Raw genomic sequence first — 26681 nt, forward strand, 5'->3', positions numbered from 1 at the left:
GTTCAATGCACTATTTACTTTTCCTTACTAGTACATCTGAAATCCACACCATATTCTAATATTTTGAGAACATCTCCCAGAGAGGCCTTAATAATTTTCAGAAAACACAATGGCTTTTCAGCGTAAATCATACGAAGCCAAATCTGGTTTGTGCACAGGCCTCAGAGCTACATTCATAAAGTAGACGATGGAAGTAAAGAAGTCTCTGAGATGCACCAGGTACAATGATTCATTTAAATGGAGAAGCTTCTCACAATGTTAATTCTTCCAAACTGGGAGAAGGGAAGACTGCAGCCTTAGGGGAACAACGCCCTACCCACACAAATTTCCACAGTCATAAAACACAATTTTTTAAACACCTGTTAATATTGTATGACTGCACACAAATGAGGAGTTGCTAGAGATACTGCTATGCAGTGTGTAATTCGCTGGTGTAAAAATATACAAGCTATTTATTACCTTTAAGCCAGAACATTGAATTTTATATACTTGAGCATCTGATAAGAAAGACTGCTGTGATAACCTAGCTTGACTTCCTGCAAAACAAATAACAATGACTTGTCATCTTCAAATGTGCAGTTTTGTCACCAGTTTTAATTAAGCTAATTGTTTCACAGGCCAATGTAGGCCAGATCTAGGGAAAAAAATACATTGTTCATACATCTGGTTTGAAAAGTTACACGTGGCAACAAAAACTCCTGGTGATGAAACCACGATGCTTCCTTCCTGAAGCAACAGATAGACAGAAATCCAAAGGACTTCAACTTGTGACACAAGACAAGTGATCCACGTGGGCACTCTCTACATGGATATCAACGGTATTGAGCAGGACTGCTCATGCCCACAAAGATAGACTTGCAAGTATTTGTAGAAGTCTATTCTACAGGAATGAGACAAACCCACGTTCACAAGTTACAGATAAAGCAACCTGAAGAGAAATGTACAGCATAGGTATGGAAATGATCCAACACCAAGATAATGCAAAGGCATCTGAGCAGGAAGAAAACTAGCTTGTACAGTTGGAAAAAAGACAAGCAGGAGTTAAGTAAGGGCTTGCCTTGATCCAGTGCATTTCAACAGAGTCTAACAACAATCACAGAAAGCAGTGCTTTGGTACAGACAGAAAAAGAAGCATCTAGAGAGAAGAGACAAACCAAAGACCATCAGCACACAGGTGGTGGCTCAAACTGCACTCTCAACCAGCTAAGTGGCTGGGAGGTGGGGGCAGAGCAGGGGAGCTCATCAGGATCCTAAGGGAACGGAGCTGAGTGCTTCCACAATTTCCTCTCCATATTCTGGATACTGAACTGATGGGGATTAGAAATACCACAGCTAAAGCAACAACAAAAATTATCTGATTTACTGGGAGGCAAGAAGTAAGAATTTGAAGATAAATAAAACATAACAGTACACATACCTTTCTGTACTGCTTAATAAAATTACTGAAAGATGCATCCGCTATTGTGGCAGAATTATGTTATTTGTTCTGCAGCCAGTTAAGAGATATAGTAACCACTGTGATTATGTGTAGTTCAAATTAGCATCAAGGACTCAGAATAGACTTACTCTGACTTCATACTGGAGCCAGTCTCAAAATTAAACCTTTTTCCTGCATGTACTTTTCCAAGCAGAAGGCATACCTTGAAATTCAAATGTACAGTGACAAAAAACAGAGAAAGCACTGAAAAAGCTGACCTGAATCCAATTTTAGCAGTGACTGTTCTCCACCTGCACTTGGCCACAGGAGGGTTCTGCTTTGCTGGGCTTTGCTGGGCTCTGCAGTGCTGGTTGCCATCCACCACTTAGAGGAGGATAGCCTCAGCTTGCTGACACCCTTACCTTCAGCAGCACCATGTGGCTCATGTGATAAATTGATGGAGACCGTACTGTGTTTTCTGTTAGCAATCAATGAATAATTATGCAACATTTTAATTTGTTAATGCTTGAAGCTTTAAGCCTTCCCTTCAAGCATCAGTCCTGCGCTGGTTTGTATACAGGCCTCAAAGCTACATTTATTCCTTGAAAGAAATCACCTGTACTCCTGCTCTAACAGGGTTAAGTCCTATAACAACAATGGCAGTAGCTCAGTTTAACCTCTTCTTTTCGCTTTGGTAGCATGAAAAGTAAACCACAGCTGTCGCAGTCAAAATGTGCTGCAGACCTCTGCTGCAGTCTCTGCAGAAAGCAGTTGGCTACGGATGGTTAGCCTCGCACTGTGTGCTGGATTGCACAAGGTGAAAGTACTCCCTGGAAGTGCAGGAGCATTGCAGTTTCCCCCTGCCACCCCTCCCAGCACACTGCTGGGGAAGAACAGCACCCAGAGACCCTAAGCAACCCTGCCCATGGGCACACAGCTGATAGATAATGGCTGAGAGAAGGGGTCTCCAGGGCTTGGGGAAACACTGTGCTTCTCCTGATGCCACAAAGGATGAAACCAGCATGAGCCCAACCTTCCCGAATCTGTCTGTTCATTCTGGGTTCAAATCTGCCAGCTGCATGCAACCTACCAGCCCCCCCAGGAGGCAGGGAAATGGGAAAGCTCAGCCAGCTCCTGCTGAGACATGGGCTTCCTGTCCTAGTTGGCAATGCCCACACCTCTGTCCTTGTCTGCTTTCCCCAAGCCTCTGCTCTGGCCTCCACTCCTCTGTGTGCTGTCCTTACACAGCTCTGCTCTGTCCCAGCCAGCTCCAGGATCTGCCCACGTGTGCCACTCACATGCTATGCAATATATTCTAAAGCATCTGTATTCACAGATGATCTACAGCAAAATGCTGAGAATGCAATGGCTTGGTTTGGCAGTGAATTTCCTTGTGCATATTTAAAAATTGCTTGTGTAAGTTAACAAAAGCCACATTAAATGGGTATATACTCATAGTCTTCATCAGGCAGCACTTCCTGTCTTTTTGTGTGACCATTCACCTGCAGTGTCTGTCACTAATTCTACATTATTGAACCTGGGCTTTAAGCCTGTGTCAGATGCTGGAATTGGGTGGTAGGAGGGGGTGTCCTAAAAATGTAGGGCAATGACCATCACGCTGGGCCTGTTAGTGTAAATACCTGTTAGTACAAAATTAGTACATTAATCAATGTTAACAAATAGCTGTTCACATAAAGAACAGTAACATTCTCAAATGGAAAACAGAACAAAGCATGTTATGAAGATAATGAGTTTTCTCTAACACTGTAACAGGTAAACCTGGGCTTCCAGCTGAGTAGATTTATTTGCTAAAGTCAAGTATTTGAGTGCTTTTTAAAGGAAAGAAAAACCTCTTGGGCCAATGGTGCTGGCACAACGAGATGCTGCATGCAGAGGAAGCTGTAGGACCAAAGCTCAGACCCGACTGCAACCAGCAGCATAATCTGAGAGGTTTTCTTTACATGGGGGGAAAGCAACAAGTAATTTTCAAATCACAATTACAAGCATGCTGACACACAGGCTGCCAACTGGCTTTTGCAAGTGACTCATTTTGAACGATTCTGTAAATTGTATCTTTCTGATGAAATCCTGAGTAGTAATGTGAACCACATGGCACTCTGAACCTCTCATGCCCTCTCTCTTACACCCATGTTGTGCATGCCCCACCTGTCATGGTTGTGCAGGGCTGCAGATGGGAGAGGAACACTTTGGTTCCTAGGGTTTGTTCTGTGCAGGGAAAAGATTAAGATTTACACACTGGAGAAATCACTTGGGTTAGGATCTGCATTAGAGGGTAGAGGCTCCTTCTGAAGGTATGAGGGTATGTGGAATGCCGGTTAACATAAGTCAAGCTCCTTTAGTAAGCATCCAGCATTAGAGCTGCTGTTCTAAGCATAAAAATATTTGATTATCTCATTTGCATTATATGACTCTGCCTCTGAGTTCAAACTCCTCACAAAAAATAAAAAAATAATAGTAATAATAATTAACTGAATGACACTGGTCAACTGTGTTTCTCATGACCAGATGTCTGTATCCTGTTGTGAATAAATCACACCTGTTAAAAGTGGAAGTGTCTTTTACTGCTGTCATTTACACATTGATTGTTCAGAGACTGGGGTGGGATGGCTTTGTCCCTCTTACATGTTCTGAGATACTCACTGTGGTCTGGCCCCCCACACTTGGTGTTCTGAGAAATGGTCACAGCCAAAATAATGATTTTCATATATTTCTCCTCTGATTTTCAGCTTGTGCTTTAAAAATTGCAGTAATGGGTGGCTGTAGGATTACTGTCATTTAACACAAGCAATAATTATCCTATCTATTTAGCTTAAGGATTTCAGAAAAAAAACCTTAATTGTAATTCTGTCATCCCAGGCTGAATGATTAAATTCAGCATACAGGTGCCCTAGAAAATAAAGACCAGACTTAAATTTTGAGCGACTTTGCACAGAAGGCTGTAGATATATATTTTCAGTGTTTACTGAGATTAACTCAGATATTGAATACATTTCTAGCAACGCAAAGTTAACAGGACTATGTTTAAATCTTTGAGTAACTGTTTCAAATGCAGCAAGAGATAGGATAAAACAATCACTTGCCTTCAGTAAAACTCTTCATTAAAGAAATGAGCCCAAATGGTAAACTTTCAAACCACCCTCCCCAGGCTTAGACACTCAAAAGTTAATAAAGATGAGTACAACCTGCGTTGAGCTTTGCACGGTGCTTGGTCAGTGGAGGCCAGAAGTGGCACTGCTCTGCAGCCATGCAGACACTGGGTCCCCAGCCCTGTTGTGGTACCCAGTGCTCTGCACAGGGTCATCAGGATCAGGTCCCAATTAGTTATGGACTGACATAAACATAGCCAGCTTCACCATGTCATCAGGATGCTGTTCTGTACAGTTTTGAGTTATGAATGTGATTTTGCAGTCTTGCAATAGTTTCTATAATCTGACCCCCTGCATGTGCCTGAAAACCAAAAGGGCAAGATGGGTAAATGCAATATGCCTTTTTGAAATCCATCTTATTTGCAGTAAAGGGGGTGTATGGGATGTGTTTTGACACTTGCTGGCTTCATATCATTGCCATCACGTGCAGAATTGAGCAATGCAAGACTAGTAAATATATTTTATTAAGTAGCTTATTATTTGCTTTGTGTGCAACTGTTGAACTATGTATGTCTATAGATTTTGGCTAATTAAGACCTTTTACTCCTGTGGTTTTGATGGTATGATATGGTTTGATACTTCATGCTGGAGTGTGCTCTGAAGTGCTGTGGTCTAAAGACTTACGTCCTTTGCTACCAGCACATGGAGAAGTCAAACACACTGTCAAGAGTTTGCTTGTGGAACCTGAAGCCAGAGATCTCACCTATTTGTACAGGCAAACAGCAGCAATACATCAATTACTCCTTTTAGGAAGCAACCAACCAAATTCTTTAAAAAGCACCTTCTGTTAGTTTTATTTACACGCTGCTAAGTAGTATAAACTGGATAACACAGAACAAATTGAAGAAACTAGAAGTAAGGCAAGTGTTTATTTTCAGTATTACTTTTTAAAAAGTAGAAGTAAAAGATACTACATACAACTAAATTTAAATAAGACTACGCAATTAACTCCCTAGGTGGGGAAGAAACACTGTAGAAGTAAATACAAATTTATGTTTCCTTTTAAAATTTCTCATAATTCTTTGTACGATAAATGTTTGCTGGCATAACAAATTGAAGTGTTGGTAACAAGCCTGTTCAATATTCTAAGCCAACGCCCAAGACTACACTACTCAAATTGAACAGTGGAAAAAAGAATTTAACCCCTTCTGCTCATATCTTAGTTTAATTGAGTTTCGTTGAGAGAGGAGCCCAAAAGGACTGACTTTCATCAAGCCTTATTTGCATAGTCCAAACAATATCTTAGTGCTAAACTACACAGTTTCTCTAGAATGATACCTTTCTAGTAGAAATATTGAGCATCAAAGATTATTAAACAGCATTCATATTACAGCTCTGATAACTTACCAATCTGCGCAGATTAAGCTGCCTGGTCTTACGCACACTGTTCATGAATCTCTGGCCCATCTTTCTGGCACTCCAGACTGATAGGAACATCCTACGTTTAATGCAAATTTCTTTAGGCTTTCTTCAGTCATCAAAATGAACCCAGCTGCACTGAGATCTCAAGAGAAATCTCAGGGGAAAAGAGTGCAACCAGTTATTAAGAAGACTAGATGTTGATTACTGTACCCTAGTTGTTCCAACATTTGGATTAATCCGCCTTCCACCTGTTACAGTTTTTCTCTCTCATCTTTGTTGACAAGAAAACGCTGAGCCGACCCACACTGAAAAAGGGGCAGATTTGGTCAACTGCTTTGTAACAGAAGATGCAAACTAACACCCCTGCATATATCTGTATCTTCTTCACATACAGAAAGTTCAAAAAGTAGTAACCTGTCAAGAACTTGGGCAGGGCAAGATTGAAGAGCATCTCCTCAAGAGTGAGCACACTCTTCTGAACTCGTCTGAAACTGAGTGTTCCTGAGGGTTTATTCAAATTTAATTGTTACTACTTTGTTTTAAGTACTTTCCATTGGTCTCCTATATACGTTCTTAATAGCAGAGGTTCTATCTTTCTGACAGTACTAGAAGATGGTTATAAAGCTTTAGAAGAGTCTTCATTAACTTCATTAACAGGTAACAATATGAGATCGTAGATCTTGAGACTGTAGATTTATCACAATCAAAAATGGCAGCTTATCGTGCAAAATGCATCTCAACCTATCTTAAATTATTAATTGAAAACAGAATCATCATCTTCAGGAGAACCTTGCCTACCTGTCTCAGAGGAGAACAAGGATTTAGAAACTCGTGTAAGTGGTTAAATGTACTGGGTCAAGTAGGAAATTACTCTGACTACTAGTTCACCTTGAACGTGTCTTTGTAGCTCATGAAGTCATAAAAGTCTATCAGTATGCAGAGCTTTTCCAGTCTCCTAATGAAGACAGAAGATCCACAAGCTCTAAAGGCCATCTGGGCAAGCACTTGAGATAATGAAAAGGATAGAGGCATAGGGCAGAGTGGCTGCAGGGAATAAAGACCACGAGAGAGCAGCACAAGATTTTGGATCAGCAGGAAAGGTGGTTGTCCTGCTTTCAAAGCAGCATGTGTGCATATAAGCAATTATTTCTCATATAGATTAGTGAGGAGTTAAAGGGCAGAAGAGACAGAATGTATGCTGATGTATGCTGTGATAGCTTTAATTGATGTAGCCAGAAACCAGAGCAGCTCAAAGATTTTCAAAATGAGAGAATGACAGTGTAACACTGTTTCGTCCTCTTATAGCCACTGTCAGCAGCGAATCTGTACTTCTGAATGAGTTTATACATCTCAACATCAACTTACATTACTGAAATAACCATTCTTTAGGTCAGTTAATGTATGCAAATGACTAAACATACTGACTCCAGTTTTATTGCTATCTCCTGACTCAGCTCTTTCCCAAACAAGAAGTCAAACTGATGCAACTTCATTGTAGGGTAGCTGAATCCTGCCTCTGACTATTCTTATTTCTGTTCTGTGAACCATTTTTAGGTTATTATCTTTTCTGATCTGAAAAATCACACAGATACAGGAACTCTGAGGATTGCTGCAGAGATACAATGATGCAGTTTTATTCCCATTTGCTTCCTTTGTATTCAATTTAGCTTTTTAACTGCAATTGAGCACTGAGATCACTTTCCATTTATCTGTTATAATCCTGAGCTCTCATTCCTCTAAGGTGATGCAGTGAGAATGTAAGTTCTGCTGGGAATGCATGACCTTGTGGAATCCTTCTGGTATCCTCCATCCACCATGATTACTGATTTCCTTTCCTACAACTGACATCCCCATTTTATTTATGACTCTTTTTTCAAAGGATTCCATTGTTAGTATCTGGAAAAAAAAAAAAAATCTAAAAACCTACACCAACAAGATGCTCTGCTGCACAAAGCTCTTAAGAGCATGCACACAAAGATCAACTCTATAATGGTCTCATCAGTTTCTCATTAACACCTTCTCCATGACTATATGCTTTACAACAGATTCTCGAATCCAAAGCAAGATCAGGTTCTCTTTTCTAGTATCCCTCTTGAATGCCTTTCCAAGAACAAGTACCACTTTGCCGTGCTTCACTCCTGTGATACACAGCCAATTGAGACAGATGTACATATACATTACTGTAGCACTAACAGATAAGCAGTTTCATATCCGAGTCCATTCGAAACTACTAAGCATAAATATCGTTCGATCCTAGAAATACTTCTACGAATGGCTTAGCAAGTGACAAAAGCAGGTATGCACTGAGTGGCACAAGGCATTTACTCCACAGCATAAAGCTGTAGAGTATGTAATCAACTGGATGATCCTGCCAGGAAGATTATGAAGTGTCATGTGGGGTTTGGCTACCACTGAGATATACTATTGGAAAATGTTTTGAAGCTATGTACCAATATATTGTAAACATGGGAGCTATAAATACAATACTAGCCCTTTCACACACAGGTTGCTTTCAATGAATGATGGTTCAAAATATTCTTTTTTTTTCCCCACTGTGCTGCATCATGACCCACAATTTTAAACCCTTGCAATAACCTCTTCCTCAAAGCTCTTTTTCTTGACAGAAAACTTGACTTTCCAGTCCACAGTTAGAAAAACTTGTTTGATACCTTATCTGTGACTGCTTTCATTTGGTCAGGGCTACTTTACAAAAATACTAAGTTGGGAAAAAAAGTAAATCTGAAGGTATGATAGAGAAGCTAAATGGAGTTTTAAAATCAAAATAACTTCTTTTGTAGCATCACCATCTAGTGGTCAGCCTCGTTAGCAATGTATTCCGTTCCGTTACAGCAAAGTCAGTTCAATTTGGTTGTTTTTTTATTGTAGTAACTTGAGGAATCTCATATTGTAATCTCAAAGTCCTACAAAAAGTGTTGAAAGTTCATACTGAAAAAACTCCGGTTCTCAATGCCTGCCTACATGAAAACATTCTTTAATACATATGGGACAGAATATTTCTGAAGGAATTTTGATTCTCTACCTCCAAGTATTCAAGAAAAAAAAAAAAAACAAAAAAGCAACACCATTTTACAGGATGAAGAATTCCACTTGACACATTGTTAAACAGAGAATAAGAAATCTCTTAGGTTAAGTTCACTTCTCTGATGCTTGAGAGGTACAAGGTACACGTATCTTCACAAAAGGCTGAAAAGGCTTTACCCTAACAAGAATCCATATGCTTAACATTTAAATCTGTACAGATATTATGGGTTATTTCACGATAACTGCAAACACTTGAGGTAGATCACCCCTCTGTTAGACAGGAAACAATGTTGAATTCCTGTAGTATTTAATGAAGAACATTTGACAAACAGTAATTGCATTATCACCCTCTAAACATTTAGGGTACATATTTGCCTTTCTAGTTAGTGAAAATGCTCTTTGAAAACCATTTGTCCAAATAAGGTACAACAGCTTCTCTAAGTCCTAGAAAATCTGACAGCTTCTCTTGAGGGCTAAACAAGCTAGTTAAAACCCTGATCAATTTCCTATCATCTTTTATCCACGTTCTGCATTATTGCTCCAAATTGCTGTGGACTTGCAATAAATAAATAATTAAATAATTTAAAAAAAAGGTAAGGTATTCCTCAGAAAATTTGATTCTACTGCCCTCTGCAGCTTTTCTAAAAAGCAGCATATGATAAAGCAGTATTTACATTTGATAGGCTCTCTGTTTTTTAGAAGTTGGATATGTTTAGCATTTTTGCTTGAAATAGTTATTTTACTGTATTATTAGTGTAATGAAAACATCCTTAGTAAAACTTCCCAGTGCCCTCTATTATATTTTGTTCCTTTAAGCAAGTGCACTATTGTATAAATCTAATCAAAATCTTATACACCAGCTAAGACTAGTCCCTACAACATAGTCCAACAAGTCAACATAGCAAATGAATTACGAAAAGCTCTCTCAACTCAGAGCTGTTGTGACTATATAGATCTTCAGGATGAGCTACGCCAAAACCAGAAATGCATCTTGAGATCATTAGGACAAAAGAACAGAGGACCAGCTATACTAAGCACACAAGAACAGCCTTGGGTTTCTCTGACATAATAAAGTCCACATTTTAACAGCATTTATTCCAATAGCTTTAGCAAACTATTTTCTGATCAAAAATAAATACTGTAAGCTCAAAGGCATCTTAGTCTTAAGATTCCTTAAATACTCTCAGGGTCTGCGAAATTATGAATTACAGACTCACAGAGGTTGGAAAAGACCTCTGAGACATTAAGTCATCTGGATGTTTTACAACCATACATCTTTAATCAATGTGCAGAACTAAATCAATTCCTTAATGTCTATAAAGTGAATTTTACAAAAGAGCAGTTCCATAAAAAGAAATATATACATAAGCAGGTGTATCTGATATACACAAAAATTTAACCCTAGAGAGTATATCTGAACAGTTCAAACTTGTAATGTAAAGAACTGCCTACCTTTACTGGTGAAATATGAGAATGAGAAACAAATCCATGTACATTCTCAATCTGGGACAGATTCTTCTCTGATACATGAACCAGCTCTGGACCCGTCACCTCGTTGGCAATGTGCGGGGAGCTGTGCTCCTGCGGAGGCGTATCTTCATCCTGATAGCGGTATTTCTGAAGAAAACATTTAAAACAAAGATCAGCCCACTATCAAAACATGACAGGATTATCCAGAAAACTCAGGACAAACATACGTAGTTGTTTTCTAACTCTGCTAATCTCAAGGTAATAAAATCTAACAAGTTTAAATTATTATTTTCATCTAAATCCATCTAAAAAGGTTTCTGCCATTTTAGTTTCATCCAAAATGCTTTGAAGCTACCTGGTTGTTTGTTTTGTTTTTTCTTTTTTTTTTGGCTGTTTGCGTACAGTAGCAGTGCTTCCAAATTCTTTTTCCAAGGGCTCCTCTTAACTGCGTTTGCTTGCACGTTTAACACAAACCCTGTGCCCTGCCTTTCCATCAGCCTCAAAATCTTTTTCTACACTTCCTATTTAGAGCACCTGCTAAAAGCCTTTTCTGTCAGCTGAAGTCTCAGCTTTTATACCAGGTATCAACACAGCAATTCACTGCTCCTAACTCCGCCTGAAGCTATGATATGTGGTTTTACTATGAAACAGAGTAAGCTTCTGCAAAACAGAAGCCTCCACACGAATACAAGACATTACTCAGTCAATGTTATTAATTTTTCATTCAATTTTAAAAACCAGACCCTATTTATTTATCCACCAGGGATGAATACTAGCCAGACAGTTCTGTAGCCACTGTAGCAGACTCCTGCTAAAAGCTATGAATGAAGCTGGGGACACACAGGGCCATAATATTCACCTGTTCTCTGGGTTGCAGGTTAACTGCTCATCCAGCAGCTCCGAACAAATGCTCACATTATAAATGTGCTTAAAGAAAAACCTCAGATTCAACTTTCCAGTCTCGACCAATTCCGAGGCATGCTCGGTCATCCATGCATTTTATTGCCCTTCATAAAAGAGTAAAGCAGTATTACAAAGTTATGCGTTCTACAGGACAAACTATAAAGAATCCACTTGAGAAGGTGCATCAGTTACCAACCCCTTAATGCTTAAGCCACTCATTTCTAGGGTGACTGGAACTTGTGACCCCTGAAGATCCTGCTAGTCCACATGCTGTGAAAACATGGGAAGATAGGACCTGAAAGTCAATCAACTTCACAACTCAGATCAGACAAAATCCTGTTCAAAGCTACAAGGGGATCAGTCAAGTTTAAAATCAAAATTGATAAACTGAAGGCAAGTGAATCAAAACCAACTTACTTTACAAAAAAAAGTAAATACCTTTTGTCAAAGCACAGAACTGCTTGGCTTTTTTCCTGAAACCAGACATTTATCAGAAGCAGGTATTTAGACAGAGAGCAAACAGGCTCTAGATTTCATTAAGTAACACATCTACTCATAACAATGCATTACATACGAAGCTTTAACAAGCCAATGTGCATTACAATTTACTTTAAAAACAAGTGTGGTAAAGGATTCTGCCACGCAGTGATGAAATAGACTTCTCAGAAAGCATCATAAACGTGACATATTAACTGGATTTTGATGTGATATTGAAGATTACTGCTGTCCTTTGCACAAAATACTTTAGAGCAAAGTGTTTCAACTTCCAGTGAAGCAGACATTCTTTTAACACCTAGCACTCCAGAGAAGTGGAAGTATTTGGTACTACTTTGCTGCTGTACATCACCTCTGGAACTCCCAGGCTTCCTGATGGACACGGAGCATTCAGGGGAACCAGCCTGCTCAAACAGTGCCATTCCCAACAGCCCATTCCTTCCTTCTCCCGGAGCTGCCACCACTGGGACAGGAATTCGCTCATCTCCTTCAGTCAAGTTAATTCTGCTGTCAGACTTGAATCTAAATCCCATACAACCTAAACCACATGAGCCTAAAGGCGCATTTTCACTGTACAGCCTTTTGATCCAGCGGGCAGTGGCTGTGCAAAGCAGCAGGGCCCTCTGGACCTCTCCCAGTGCTGCTCTGCAACCACATCTTGCTGTCCTTTGCTTCCAGCACACACCTGGATTAATGGGGAGCAAGTTCAGCAGGCTGAGCCAGCAGCATTGGTTTCCTGTTCCAGCAATATTCATCTACTAGAATTTTAATTCCTTAAGTGGCTCACCAGATGAAACATGCACTGATGGCAGCACAAGGAGAAAGAGAGGCAGGGAGCAGGACCAACCCATCTCACATAGATAGGCAAAGACCACTTCTCTGCGTACAGCTAAAATAATGCAATCGTTTGCCCAACCCAGGCACCAGGAGACCTCAGCTTGGAAGAACCAGCCAAGGAATGGGCAAGGCAGATAGATCAAAGGAAGAAATTAGGCCAGGTGTGGCAAAGCAGCTCTGAATTTGCTGACAGCACATCTAGAAAGTTTCCCACACCATTCAGATAGTACCCAGACCCTTAAACTATTGTTTTTATCTTTTTTTTTTTTTTTTGAAGAAGCTTTATAGACTATTCTAATTTATCATCATCATTTCAAAGTGAAAAAAAACCTGCAAGTGTTGAACATTTAATGCACATTTCTGACAGATTCTGCCCCCCAAAGAATTCAGCTGCAGGTTTATATGCTAAGATGGAATCCAAACATTTCTCTTTTGATGTAACACGGTTAACAAGATTTATTCAAAACAGATTGCACATTTTATAGTATTCATTCACAGTTCAAAACCCACTGATTAAATAATTTGCTGATGTAAACTGCTGAAGTAATCATTAACTTTAATAAACCTGTGCTACTTTGTGTGAGACCAGAAGTTGCTCCATATTCACCACAGTAAAATCATTCATTATGCTAAGTGCTCAAGCCTGCAGCCTCCCTGCCTAAATTCACAAGCCTAGCAGAGTTAAAAATAAAAATGAACACAGTATCTGCAAAACACACAGGATAAACAAGGATTTTGTGGACATCTTGTAGCACCGTTTTTCAGAATACAGATCATCTGTTCACAGAAAAAACACAGAAAAGCTCCTGGAAATACTGTATTTTAGAAGGAAGGTATTTCAAACAAATTCATACATAATCTACTCTCCAGAGATAATTAAGTTGTGGTTTTATATTTTTAAGAAGTTACCCTAATGAGAGATCTTATTGAAAGAGAACCAAAAGAAAATTAAGAACTCCCAAACAATCCCATGCCTTAAACTGGTGACCCACATCCACAACAGCATGCAATTCTGTTAATCTACAGATTCAAGCCATAGCAGAATGCCATGTTCATGGACTGAAAATTAATCGTGCAAGAACACCCTCAACTACCAGATAATTTGATGACAAAATATAAGACAGCAGCAACTACACTTCTCTTCAGGAGGAGATGTGTATCAAAGCCCAATCATATCAGAAGTACACATTAATCCGATGTCTTACACAGAAACAAATTTGAAAGCACAGTAATACAACTTCTGAACATACACATGCACACAAAAATTCAGTGCTAAGGCAGTTTTAATGTTAGAATAAGATTGATAAGGTGCCTAAAAAAAAAAAATACTGCCAGTCTTCTTTCCTGTATTCCCCTTCTCTCACAGCTTTAATGCCCCTCATCCATGCTACAACATGATTCCCAAGTCAATGCAACACTACAAATAAAAATAACCACCAAAAAAAAAATAAATAAATAAAACAGAAAAACACACAGCCTGATTTATACAGCTGTGTCAAGGCTGGGTTTAATTTTCACAGTACAAGTCCAATCAATATTTTGAAAAAGGTTGAGAATAAGTGAGGACTTAAAAAAGGAGATACAATTGCTTCAATGTGATAAATATATAGAAGTTCACGGGGTCAAATATCTCCACTGCAGCATGAACAGACAGCATAAAAAAGCAACATGGATTTAAACCATTTGCTCATGACCCAAATGTGTATACTTGTCCCTATTCAGTCACTGCTCCACTTCAGAAGTGAAGCTTGACCTGAAGGGACCCATCAGAAGTCCATGCCAGCAAGCAGAGTTGTTGGGAAACACTCCTTTACATTCAGCATCTCCTCTCCTGCACAAAAGGACTACAATGCAGCAAGTCAAAAGAAGGTAAGTAGTAAAATTTAAATAACTACAGTTATCTCCATATCTCCCTTTCAAAAAACCTGCCTTCACAACTCTGACTTGAGGGTACCTATCAGCAGAAAATACACTCCAATAACTGCAGCATCAAAAGCAACACCACAGCCAGATTTGCCATAATCATGCTAAAACAAAGCCACTAAGATGCTAGCATATTTCTGAGAGTAACCTGCAGCCTAGTGGAGGTGCTAAATCAGGAGAGAACTGTCAGGAAAACACACTGCTTTCTCACTGAGAAAAAGGAAAGGATATAAAACAAGAAGCATGCTCAGCTATTGCAGAACAGAAGTCACCTTGAAAACTTCTCATTTCTGATAGCTAGGCACTGTAAAAACCAAAAAAAGTCTCACTGAAGGTGAACAGCAACTCAGTGAGAAGCTGAAAGCCTGCAGCTATAGCAAAAGAAACTTCAGTAATGGAACTGAAGCAAATTAGTGTGTATTTTCAAAACTTCTTCCTTGATCACAGCATAGGACATTGAGACTTATTTACATTTTAGGTCTTAATATATGATAAAATAACTGATTTGAAACAGTAAAACAGAACAAATATGTTTTTTAAGCACACATTTAGGACTGAATAACTAACCCCTTCTCTCTCAAAGTAGAAGCACTGAATTTTCTTTTAATAACTAGTGCTGAGAGAAAAAACTAAGGCATTTCAACAGTATAGACATGGGGAGCTGCCTTTCATATTTGGAATTCATTTTCCTCTTCAGTTTGACATTGTATCTTGAGCAAAACCGATGTAACATGCTAATTAGGTCACAGTGTTCCACCATATGCAAAAATACACAGTGTTAAATGCAAACATTTATGCATTGCTTCATATCATGGATATTCAGAAATGATAAGACAGTTGAAGATGCACACGTAGTGAAAAAATTCACCTGTACCAGAATGCCAAGGAAAGGAAACCAAACAAGGAGCAGTTAGATTGCCAATGGTCTTTTCCTATACAGTAAAAAAAAAAAATAAAATAAAAATAAAATAAAAAAAAAATCAAAACAAAACAAAAAACTATTTTCTATGGAAAATAGAAATTACTGTTTCATAGAACAACTTGCGTGAAATTGATTATTTCTTGATGTAAAGTACTGAAAAGATTATACAGTATTATTATTTCACATTTTCACAAGTATTGGCTCTTTGATTTTTCAAAAGGGATTTTTCTGATATCACAATTGTATTTCAGTATAGTACAACTTTACAACATTCCTTCCAAAAAAAAAAAAAAATTAGAAGTGCCAAGCGCCAAATCCCTCTGCACTACCAGCAGGTCAGAGTTACTCAAACTTCATCTTCAGATCACCTGGGATTTGCAAAGCTAGAGCACTTGCTCTGTATTAACTGCGGTGTGTGTTCGCAGAAGCACAGGAGGCTGAGGTGGGCAGCATGTCTGCATCCCTCTGCCCAGCCCTCAGCCCAGAAGAACCGCCTACAGCAGATGCCCAAGCGGCTTTGGAAGACCTCCAAGGAGGAGTCCCCATACCTCCCTGATCCCTGTGCCAGTGCTGTGTGGGTGGCTGAGCACTGAAGTGCTGCTGAATGTTCTCAGGGAACCTCCAGTGTGCCAGCTTGTGCCCATGGCCTCTTGTCCTGGCGCTGGGCACCACAGAGCCAAACCTAGCTCTGCCTTCTTCACACCCCCCGTTCAGGTATTTATAGACATTGATGAGATCCCCCAGAGCCTTCTCTTCTACAAGCTGAACAGCTAGTTTATTTAGCTATAATTAAAGCCCATGCAGAATAGCCTAACAAAACATTTTCAAGTACAACACTGCTCAGTCATACTTGAGAAACTATCAGCCTGCAGGACACACTCCTGTACAGCTCTCAGCAGAGGCACGAGCACCACACCCTCGGGCTGACCTGTGCCCCTGGGGCCAGGCTGGGGCCCTGCAGCCGCCCCGCAAGGTGCAGGGTGCCAGGCCCAGCCGGGCCCACATGCAGCCAGACAGGCCGCTGACGTGCGAGAGCAGCACGAAACACGCTGTCACTCAAATCCGGCACAAAACGCCTAAAGTGGATTCTGGATATTCGCTGGGTATTTTTAGTTTGCTCTTAAAGGGACCGGCATCTCTTAGCTGCAGCATAACCGGCAAAATTCAATTCTATTTTCATCCTAGGGCTTTCTTCACAAGTTTGCTGTTATAAATAAGAAGGAGATGCGCAGTTCCACAAAGAATGAAAGAACTCTTGATTTTATAGCAAATAGCTTCCAACCTGCATCAATAAATATACACACATTTATGACTGAAAAATGCTTTGGGCACATGAAAGACAAACAGATACAAAACGCAGCAAATTCCTGCCTACTGAATAAGGATTCAGCTTGGAGCTCCACAAAAATCATTCACACAATCAAAAGAGCCGTAAGAAAATAAAAATCAGACCCTTCCTTCCCAAGCACTGGCATTTCTTCAGCATCACCACATATATATTACTTAAACGTGTGTACATATGTAAGGCACATCTGCTCCTAATTTATAAAAAATCAGTTCCGTTTTCTTGTGTGTGTGTTTAGAACAATGAACACCAACTTGGAAACACTGAACATGCAAAATAACTTCTGGAGACAAAGACTGCTGAATCTCAGTCTGAAAAGCAACTTCACACACGTTAAAATTAAAGGGGCTTTCTAGCAGCTAGGTTCTCACACATCCCTCAATTTGTGTGTTAATTTCACTGGAAAAAGCACTTTGAACAGCACTGAATACGTTGCTTCCTATTCTGTGAATTAGGAAATTATACATTTTATTACTCTAAAATCCAAACAGTTGATGGAGTCCTAAAATGACTAAATGCCCACAGGCACCGTTAAACCCAAACCTGCCACTAACGATTGCTTCTATCAATATGATGTCAGGAGGCATTTCCAGCCCCGCATCTCAGTGCAAGTCTCCCGTGTATTTAATTCTCCACAGCTGAAGAAAATGAAAGCCAAGTGCCATAAACTGATTACACGATGATTAATGCTGATTAATGGGGAATGACGACATTTTACATGCGGCATTCAGTAAATTCAAAACGCTGTTCAAAGGGATCTCTAAAGAGTAGTCACGATAATTCATTACTTCAGTCAGAATCACCAAGAGCCCCGAAAACCGAGTAACACACAGAACAAAATACACACTATTTAAACGGAAATAAGGTACAGCCACATTATACATCCTGGCAATCATTCACAGCCTATTAAATCCAGCTTACATTTCCAGGAAAGTCCTATTATAGACCCACCTTACATCCAAACATTAAAGATATTGTGTTGTTGGTACATGCTACTTTACAGTGGCATAGCATCGGAGAAAAACAATCCAAGTTTTTTATGCTAGGAGACATTTTTTCAGACCCTGTGCACTTCAATCGATCCACGACTGAGATTCCAGAAAAATGCCTCTGTAAGCGCTGCTTGCTGCCTGTCTTTGACATTTACTCTAAGTCCATAGTGTTCAGAAATAAGCCTTTATATAAAACAGCTTGAATCCTTCAGGAAAAAAATTGCTCCATGTTAGAAACCAGATCTTAAAAAAAGCAAACAAAAAAATCCCGTGTCCATTTTTAAAAACGTTCGAGTCAGCTTTACGTGTAATTACATTAGCGTCAGCCTGGAGCGACAACTGTACGGCAGCCCCAAGTGACACTCGGATCCTCGCACCAGACCCCGGGGTTAGATCCACCGCTGCTGCTCCACCTGCTGCAGTGCAAGGTCTGCGATCTCCTCCTCCATGAAAACAGAAGCAACTCCAGCAGAGCCACGATGCTCGGCTCGGTGTGCGCTGGTTGCTTAGGGGAGGGGCAAGATGTTGCAGTAAGGGACTCGCCGCACGGCCCGCCAGAGATCAGCCCAAGCTTCCCGCAAGGTGCTTTCGCACTGCACCAATGAGCATGTGAAAACCCATTTTAAAATCAGATGTGCGTAATTATAAAACCGGGCAAGTTGTAAGCTTAGCAGCAGGGTATTTGCTGATCTGCAGTTTGCACAGCTTTGACAAGGAGCTCTCAGCAGACCACAGAATGGATGGCTATGGGATATTTAATCTTCATTTTCTAGCATTAAAAATTCAAGGTTAATGAAACGTTAAGAAACATTAACTGCTGAGTAAAACTCCTAGTGGTCTACAGAAGCAATTAAATAGCAACAGAAAGACACAAATATTCTCCAGCTTCAACACAATGAAATTACAGAATTGTAGGGGCTGGGAGGGATCTCCAGAGATCATAGAGTCCAATCCCGCTGCAAAGCAGGCCCCCTACAGAGCTGCACAGGTAGGTGTCCGGCAGGTCTTGAATATCTCCAGAGAAGGAGAATCCACAACGTCCCTGGGCAGCCTGTTACAGTGCTCCATCACCCTCACTGTGAAGAAGTTCCTCTGCATACTGGTGCAAAACTTCCTATGCTCAAGTTTATGGCTGTTTCCCTTTGCCCTATCTCCACAGACCACTGAAAAGAAGTCAGCCGTGTCTCTCTGACTCAGAAATCAGAAGCTACAGTTCCCCCCCGCCCCCCCCCCATTGTCTTTAGGAAGTCAGAAATAATTTGGTGTATCCATCAGTTTGGTTATGAGCCGCTCTCGGAGTTAAGTATTCCATTACAAGCAATGGTACTACTGAATATTTAAAAAAAAAAGTTTTTAAAAAAAGTTCTTTCCTTAGAACTGAAGTAAATGCAGTCATAGTCTCCTTAAGATTTTTATTATTTGTTGTATAAGACACTTATGAAAATTGGTTATTGAGGTTTTTTTTAATCATAACCTATAAAGGCTCAATTCTTCCCCCCCCTTCCCCAGAGGCATCAGTCTGTGCAGAATTTTGATATATTTCTGTATTTTAACCTGATATTACAGATTTTGATCAAGAGCACATTCTCTGTGATTTCTCTCCCAGAAGCTGACAAACTTTTACAAAAAATAAAAATAAAAATCAATTCAATAACTATAAGCCATAACATCAATTTTAAATTGTACTGAATAATTTTTTTGATTTTTTATTTTTTTTTTAAAGCAAGCATTGAACACACTCAGGTGAACAGTCACAACCAAAAGGAGAGCAAACTTCTCTAAGTTTAAGTCTCAAGCAGCCTGCTGTCATCTCCGTTTTACTTCACCTGGTTTACCTGATGAGTAAGAAGTGTAATATAGTGAAAAATGGACATCCACACTTACAGCTCAGAAATAAGGAGCTTCACGAATTATACTGTAGACAGTCATCTTAACAAACGTGCAGACTGATGAAACCAAAACTAAAGGCAAAACATCTAGAGAAAAAAATGCAACTCTGCCCACAATAAACCCAAAATGAACTTCATTTTCATGAGGCCCTCCTCCTTGGCAGAAGATGCTACATTAACAAGCATAGCTTTCTTTCCAGCACGTGCTATGACCTACACTTGCTCACCAAAAAACCCGAGGCATCGCTTCCTACAGTAGGTCATCTGCAACAGTAGCAAACCAAAAGAAAAAATCCTAAGTGGAACAAGAAAATGTGTTACATGCACACACAGATGCATCTTCTGTGTGTATATATGTTGGGTTAAGCTTCTCTCGCATATGCATTTAAATCCAAGGGCAGTCTTGAGCATAATAGAATCAGTGAGGAATCTAGAAAAGCTCTCTATTTCCCTTCAGGTGGTTGGGGGTCACAGCATACAATCTCTTGTCTGAAGAACTAGGGCAAAGCACACTGAATGATAAGCTTAAACATCACACACAAGAAAGAAAAAAAATGCACAAGGGAAAAGAAAACAGCAAAGCACTGCCCATTCCACAAAGAGCAGAAGACTGTTGCTATACCACAACGCAACCTTTTCTATACACAACAGTCTATTTTGTTTCTGTAGTTCCAGTCGTATATTGCAACAGTATTCTAATGAAATACATAGCCAAATGCATGGCAATTTCATGACAAAGTCAAAGAGGAAAAGCAACTGGAGTGTTGCACAAATAGCTTTTTGTAATGCAGAAAAAAATAAGCTCTAATGTGCCATGGGCATAGAAGAATCAATAAGTGGAAAATACAGTCTACACATCCACAAAGGATTCGGTCAGTAAGATATGAAAGAAGAAAAAGCTTAAGTAACTTCAGGCAATTACATCTACATTGTTGATGAAGACCACATAACATCTGAATCTTTCAGCCATGTCTTCACAGCTCTAGGCAAACAAATTGGTTACACGACAAAACTGCCTTTGTCTTTACATAAATCACAACTTTTAAGAATATCATATCTTGTTACACAAGCTTAAAAATACTTAAATTTGTGATGTTTAAGTATAGTTTGTTGACTAAATCCCAAAATTTAACAGCAATGGTTTCACTTGCTCAAAACAATTATTTGCACTCCAAGGCATCTTAAATATGCAGCTGTGAACATAAAGCTTCCAGAGATCTGAACAAAATCATACAAACACCCGTACTCAAAATATCTCAAATCTACTTTTGAACTCTTCACCTCCCTATATAACTGCTGTTCCGACTGCAACTGAAAGTTAGATAAACATTTCAAAAGACAAAAAACAATCAATTAACACATGAAGCCATTGTTGAGAAGAACGCAGCCTTAACTCCTTATTTAACAATACTCCTTCCCAATTTAGAGGGCCAAACCTGAGCTCCTTCAGTCTGAGCCTTTGGTTTCCATGCTGATGATCCAGAACAATTTTTAAAAGGGAAGACTGCAAGATAAAGCGTTACCACTTCTATCTAATGCTACCATTTGTAAGGTCACGAACAAATCTGTATTCATTGAACACAGAACAAAAATTTAAACTCTCTCTTCCTGCACAGGATTCCACCTGATCCCATAAAAATGTAAAAATTACAGTTTTATATTTAAAAATTTGAGGAAACAAACTCAAAAAACTTTAAAAACTGATAGTTACTCTAAAGTGATACCACTGAAGCAACATTTCATGCTTCTGAAAAGACTACATAAAAAATGAATTGCTTTATTTCAAGTTTCTTTCAAATGTTTACTTGGCAATAACACATCTTCATTTATGGTTCCCACGTGTTCAATAAAAATACCAACATCATTAAGTACTTTAATTAGTAAGCAAAAGTAATTGTTATTATCATAAGATAAGAAAGCTGTTATTTCCAAGAGTCCTTGAGATAAGAGAATCAAGAGTTATATAGTATCAAAAAAGAACTACAATCCCTTCAGGAACCTAATATTCCTGTTGAGCATTTACCCACAATTCTTGAGTGTTTGCATGTACTTCTACCTGTTTCATCAATCCATGTGTTGCACCCATATTCTCATACAATATAGGTAAGGAATCAACAACCTCGTAAGATGACCTGGAATTTTTAAATGGCACGAAGAAGTGCAGGACTAATTTGGCAAACACATCACTTCCTCAGAATGCCAAATCAAAAGGAAAAAGACTACACTAACCTTCACATTGCATTAAAAAGAACATGTCTCCCAAGTATCACTGCAGGCACCCGTCAGTCTGGTGGGATTCTAGTTTAGGTTCCTTTTCCCTCAAGTACACCTTGAACTTGTACACCTCCAGGATACTTAGCATAATCCAATAAAAAAATAAGATACTTTTTAGCATTCAAATTAATTAAATCCAATAAACTTATTTTAATCTCTTTTCCTCATAATCTTAACACATATACATATTGAAAGAATACACAGAACTCCAAAATTAGTTTACATAAGGAAGCTATGATACTGGCTTAAGATTACTTCATACTAACAGAGAGCTCTAAAGCAATGGCTGTAACTCTATCCTTTACTCAAGGAGCAGTAATTCTGTAAGCAATTTCTATAAGGTTAAATGAAATTTGAACACTAGCTTCATAAGCACCAGTGTTTGGTGCTAACTGCTCCTTGGCTTTGCTACTGTTACTCCCCAAAATGCAAAATGACCACTCAAATGATTTTGAGGAAGCAGTCAAGAAATGCACTGTTTGTTCCTGCATGCTCTATATTGCCAGAAAAATCATCTGCATGGTACTTTAAGGCAAAGGGATTTATTTCTTGAAAACACCATGACCTGAAGATTTATTCCTCTTGTAGAAGTTAACTTTGGCAGCTATTTCTATCTCAGAAGCACCTTTTTGATGGCTTGGCATGTAAACACATCTGCAGGAGTTAAAATGCAGCCATTGTGACACCTTCAGTTTAGAACACTGACTTACATCTGCCCTTCTTAAGGAGCTTCACACACTCTCATGCACAAAATTTGCAGTGCCCATTCAACCCGACCCACATATGCCCAAAAATAAACATGACTGAATATGCACACACACACACACACACACACACAAAAAAAAGAATCCTCTGCGTTGTTTTAATAAAACACATACATCAACAATGAAAAGATAATTCCTGGGAGAATAAGAAGTTGACCTGTCTCTTCGGTTCCCAAAATCTTGAGTAACACAGCCCCATTAACTTCAGAAGGAAGGTGAAATGCTATTTTGGAAAGAGACAATTGATTAATAGCACCAATTTTTTTTTAATTTGCCCTGCAGTGGCACTTAAGCCCAGAACAGTTCCAATGAATAGATGTTTTTCAGTGGGCATTTATGATTTTCTTCCAGTGTACTCCAAGTCTGAAATGGTTAAGTGGAAGACAGATCTGGGACATCACTTCGATGAGGTCCTTCATAAGCCTTGATAAGTCAACCCAAAACACGCATAAGAATACTTTCCTTCCCCACTGATTGACCATCTGTATGAGCATTTTATCATAAATTGTTTTTAGAGTTCTCTTAAGTACAAAAAAAAAAAGAGAAAAATCTCATGTCGCATCAGAGAAAGAACCCAGAAGTGTCTGCAATTATACGTCATTTATATGCAAAAATAATCAGGCTGCAAGACATGAGCTGCACTGATGGACTGAGGAACATTCAGAAATAAAATTTCACTCTCCTCCTGTAAAAAAAAAAAAAAAAAAAAAAAAGCACCCTTGACAAAATCATGCATTACATGGCAGTTATAGGCCCTCAGAAGCTCATGCTTCAGAATTTCAAAGGCCCAGAGAAGAACCTCTTCCACTTCCTCCTGATATTTTCAAAGAAATTTAACCTTCCTGGAGCATGCCTTCACATTTTTGGTTTCTACCCAAGATGTTCTTGAGAATTAGAGGCTACACAACTGACTAGTAGGACTGCTACGGAATCCATAACTCAGTGTTATTCCATCCTACTTAGAAACCAAAAAAGCAGAGAAATCTTTGTAACAAGATAGGACTGACCCTTTTGCAAACTTCAAATTTAATCCAATAATAAAGAGGTAAATACAGCAAATAGAAACACTATGGCCTTTTACTTCCTGCCAGATGAAATCTATTTGATCTCCTCGATTAAAGTCACTGCTGAAAGAGAATTTCAATATATCAGTAACATCTTTGTGAGAAAAAACAAAACAGTGACTCTCTTCTGAATAGACTGTATTCTGATTGGAATACAACTTAGGAAATCCCTGAAGTCAAGAAGTACTAAATTACTTCAAAAATATCAAACCTGTTCAGAAACTGCCTGTGGTGGAAGAAACCTTAGCTGGCAGGTTGGCCATCACCCAACCACATGCTCACTTTCCACTTGGAAGAATGAGGGAGAGAATCAGATGGGCAAGAAAAATAATACACAAAGTTTGAGATGAAGGAAGTGTAATAAGTACAGAGAAAAAAAATACAAATGAATGATGCAAAGATAATCACTCACCAGCTCCCAGGAACAGGGTGGTGGGACTGACACCCAGTCAGTCAACAGCTACAATAGAACAACTCCTCCCCACGACATTAAAAGGTATGGAACATCTCCTTGGCCCCTTTGGGTCAGCTGGGTCCCCTGCAACCTCTTGCCCATTCCTTGCCTACTTACAGAAGCAGCAGAGTGATGCAATAGAGAAGCCTTGATACGGCTAAAACACTTGTTTTGCTGGGGGGGGGAGGGGTAAGGGAGGGGTATGACAAGGTGTGGAATGAGAGAACATTTTCTCAGGGATTATTGTATAATGTACTGAAGATCCCTCAGCTATTGAAGAACTACTCAGAATCTGACTCATTTAATCCACCTTTTTGAAAGAATTCCTTTTGAAGCAGCAGTTTTCAGTTGTGGAGTGTCTTTTACGTGATTCGTGCAATGTAGCTAAGAAAAGCAGCACTGCTCTTGAGTGACTCAAACTATTAACCAAGCATCTGTGCCTCCACTGGAAAAATGAGGGCACAAGGGTGATTAAAAAAAAAGTGAAAAACCAGGGAGAGGAAATATAACTGTATATATTTTTTGTCCAGTGAAGCTTCAAGCTACTCCAAATTCATTTCAATGGCTGTTCACGCTTCCCAACTCAACATTCAGAAAATAGAGCCATTTGCCATGTTTCAGCTCCACTGTTTTGATGCAGATTGCAGTTTTGTAGCACCAGAGTAGGTTCTAAGAGCCACTCACAGCCAGTGCAGATGAGATGCTTGCACAATACTAACAATGACTTGAGGGTATTTTTTTGGTTTTTTGTTTTTTGTTTTTTGTTTTTTTAATTATTATTTTAATTTTCCTTCACTGCAGAGACAGAAGGCAAACAAATCAGTTCTCCAGTCCCACTGCCTAAAACCTGTGAGAACAGACCATAATTCAATTACAGAATAGTATACTGAGAGCAGGAGAGAATCTGGGCACCAACAGTACTCTACTGATGCTCAATTATCTGCCACATTTAACTCTACCCTAAACTACTTACCATTTTTTTTCCTCAGCTTCTGTCCCCCAAAACCATCAGATTCCCCTGGCACAGCTGCAGTTCAGCCAGTTCCTTCCCAGTTCCAGTACACAGCTTTACTCTGCGCTTGCTGCAGAACTTGGCACAACTCCTTGCTGAGCTTCATGAATTGCCTTCTAACACAATTCCCCAAGTCACTGAGATCTCCCTGTGCCAAGGTCCTAAATTTCTTCCGTTAGCCCCTTCAACTAGAGGGGTGTTGTCATTTTGCTTGGAGCGTGTCATGTCATTTCAGCAACTAGTGGTTTGACTTGTATCCACAGTTAACAAATAAAACTTAGAAATAATGATTCTAGACTAAATCCCACTCATCAGCCCTGCCTAACCAAGTTTCTAAGCCATAGTACTTCAAGAAAAGCCCATTCCCTGCCCTTGTAAAACTTCAGCTGCTATTGGTAAACTGATGGCACAGTTCTTCAAAACTGAGCTTTCCTTTTTGAAATGTTTCAGCAAGATGCAATATATTCCTACAGAAAATAGTTCCCTGCTATACCTTTGAATTTACTGTAAAGTTAGTATCCGTTGCAAATGTAGGTTTTTCTCACCTTCCTTTAGAACACCTAGAATATCATACTTTAACTAAAAAGACAAAGGAGTTTTTAAATAACCAAATGGAGGAAAGCTGTTCGATCAGAAAAGCAGCGCTGAGAGAATAGTAACTCTGACGAAAAACATTAAAGTACTTGGAAGTATAAAGCTTATTATATCTGTTACAAAATCAGATAAAAAGCCATTTCTCCAATTTCTCTTAAGTTAATACAAGGTAAAACTGAACTAAATAGGAAAGAGCAAAGAGTAGGAAAAAAAAAAGTCCTTCTCAGCTTGGGCAAGCTCATTTTGCTTTTGATTCAAAACTAACTCATTGTGCTTGTCCGTTAGTATATCTGGGCTGATAAGAATTCACTAAAAATTACTTGAAAGTGACTTGGTTTTGGGAAGTAGCTTTTGTTTGGTTGGTGGGGGGAGAGAGATTATATGTGTGCACACATGTTTAAATAAAGCAAAGCCTTCTGCAGTGAACATAGACCCTCTCAATTAGAAAAGGCACAAAGAACTTTGAATGCAGGATGACAGAGCATCCTGAGTTGGCAAAGGCTCAACAAGGATCATAGAGTTCAGCTCTTGACTCCACAAAGGGCAACCTAAGAGTGAAAGCATACTTTAACAGCATTTTTCAAATGCTTCTTGAATATCAACAGGCTTTGGGCCATGCCCACCCCTCCTGGTGGGAAACAAAATAATGCAAAGCATCAACCAAGATTTTAGAGTTTTGGGATCAGCAAACCTGCATTCTGTAATCTAATACCACAGTTCTACACTCTTCCCCACTTTTCAGAAGCACCTCCTCG

The 26681-nt window shown here is 39.3% G+C and overlaps 1 protein-coding gene across 13 annotated transcripts in view; it reads right to left on the reverse strand.

The window, feature by feature from the left end:
- The window catches only part of DLG1 (discs large MAGUK scaffold protein 1), a 130550-nt gene that overhangs the window by 72564 nt on the left and 31305 nt on the right, over positions 1-26681 (reverse strand). For all 13 annotated transcript variants that reach the window (XM_085233220.1, XM_085233213.1, XM_085233216.1 and 10 more), the window contains one exon: positions 10441-10605. In XM_085233220.1, the coding sequence (XP_085089346.1) occupies positions 10441-10605 (165 nt within the window). The remainder of the gene's footprint in view (positions 1-10440; positions 10606-26681) is intronic.

Source organism: Meleagris gallopavo, chromosome 11 (assembly GCF_905368555.1).
Source record: "Meleagris gallopavo chromosome 11, MGAL_WU_HG_1.1, whole genome shotgun sequence".
In the NCBI taxonomy this organism is placed as follows: domain Eukaryota; kingdom Metazoa; phylum Chordata; class Aves; order Galliformes; family Phasianidae; genus Meleagris; species Meleagris gallopavo.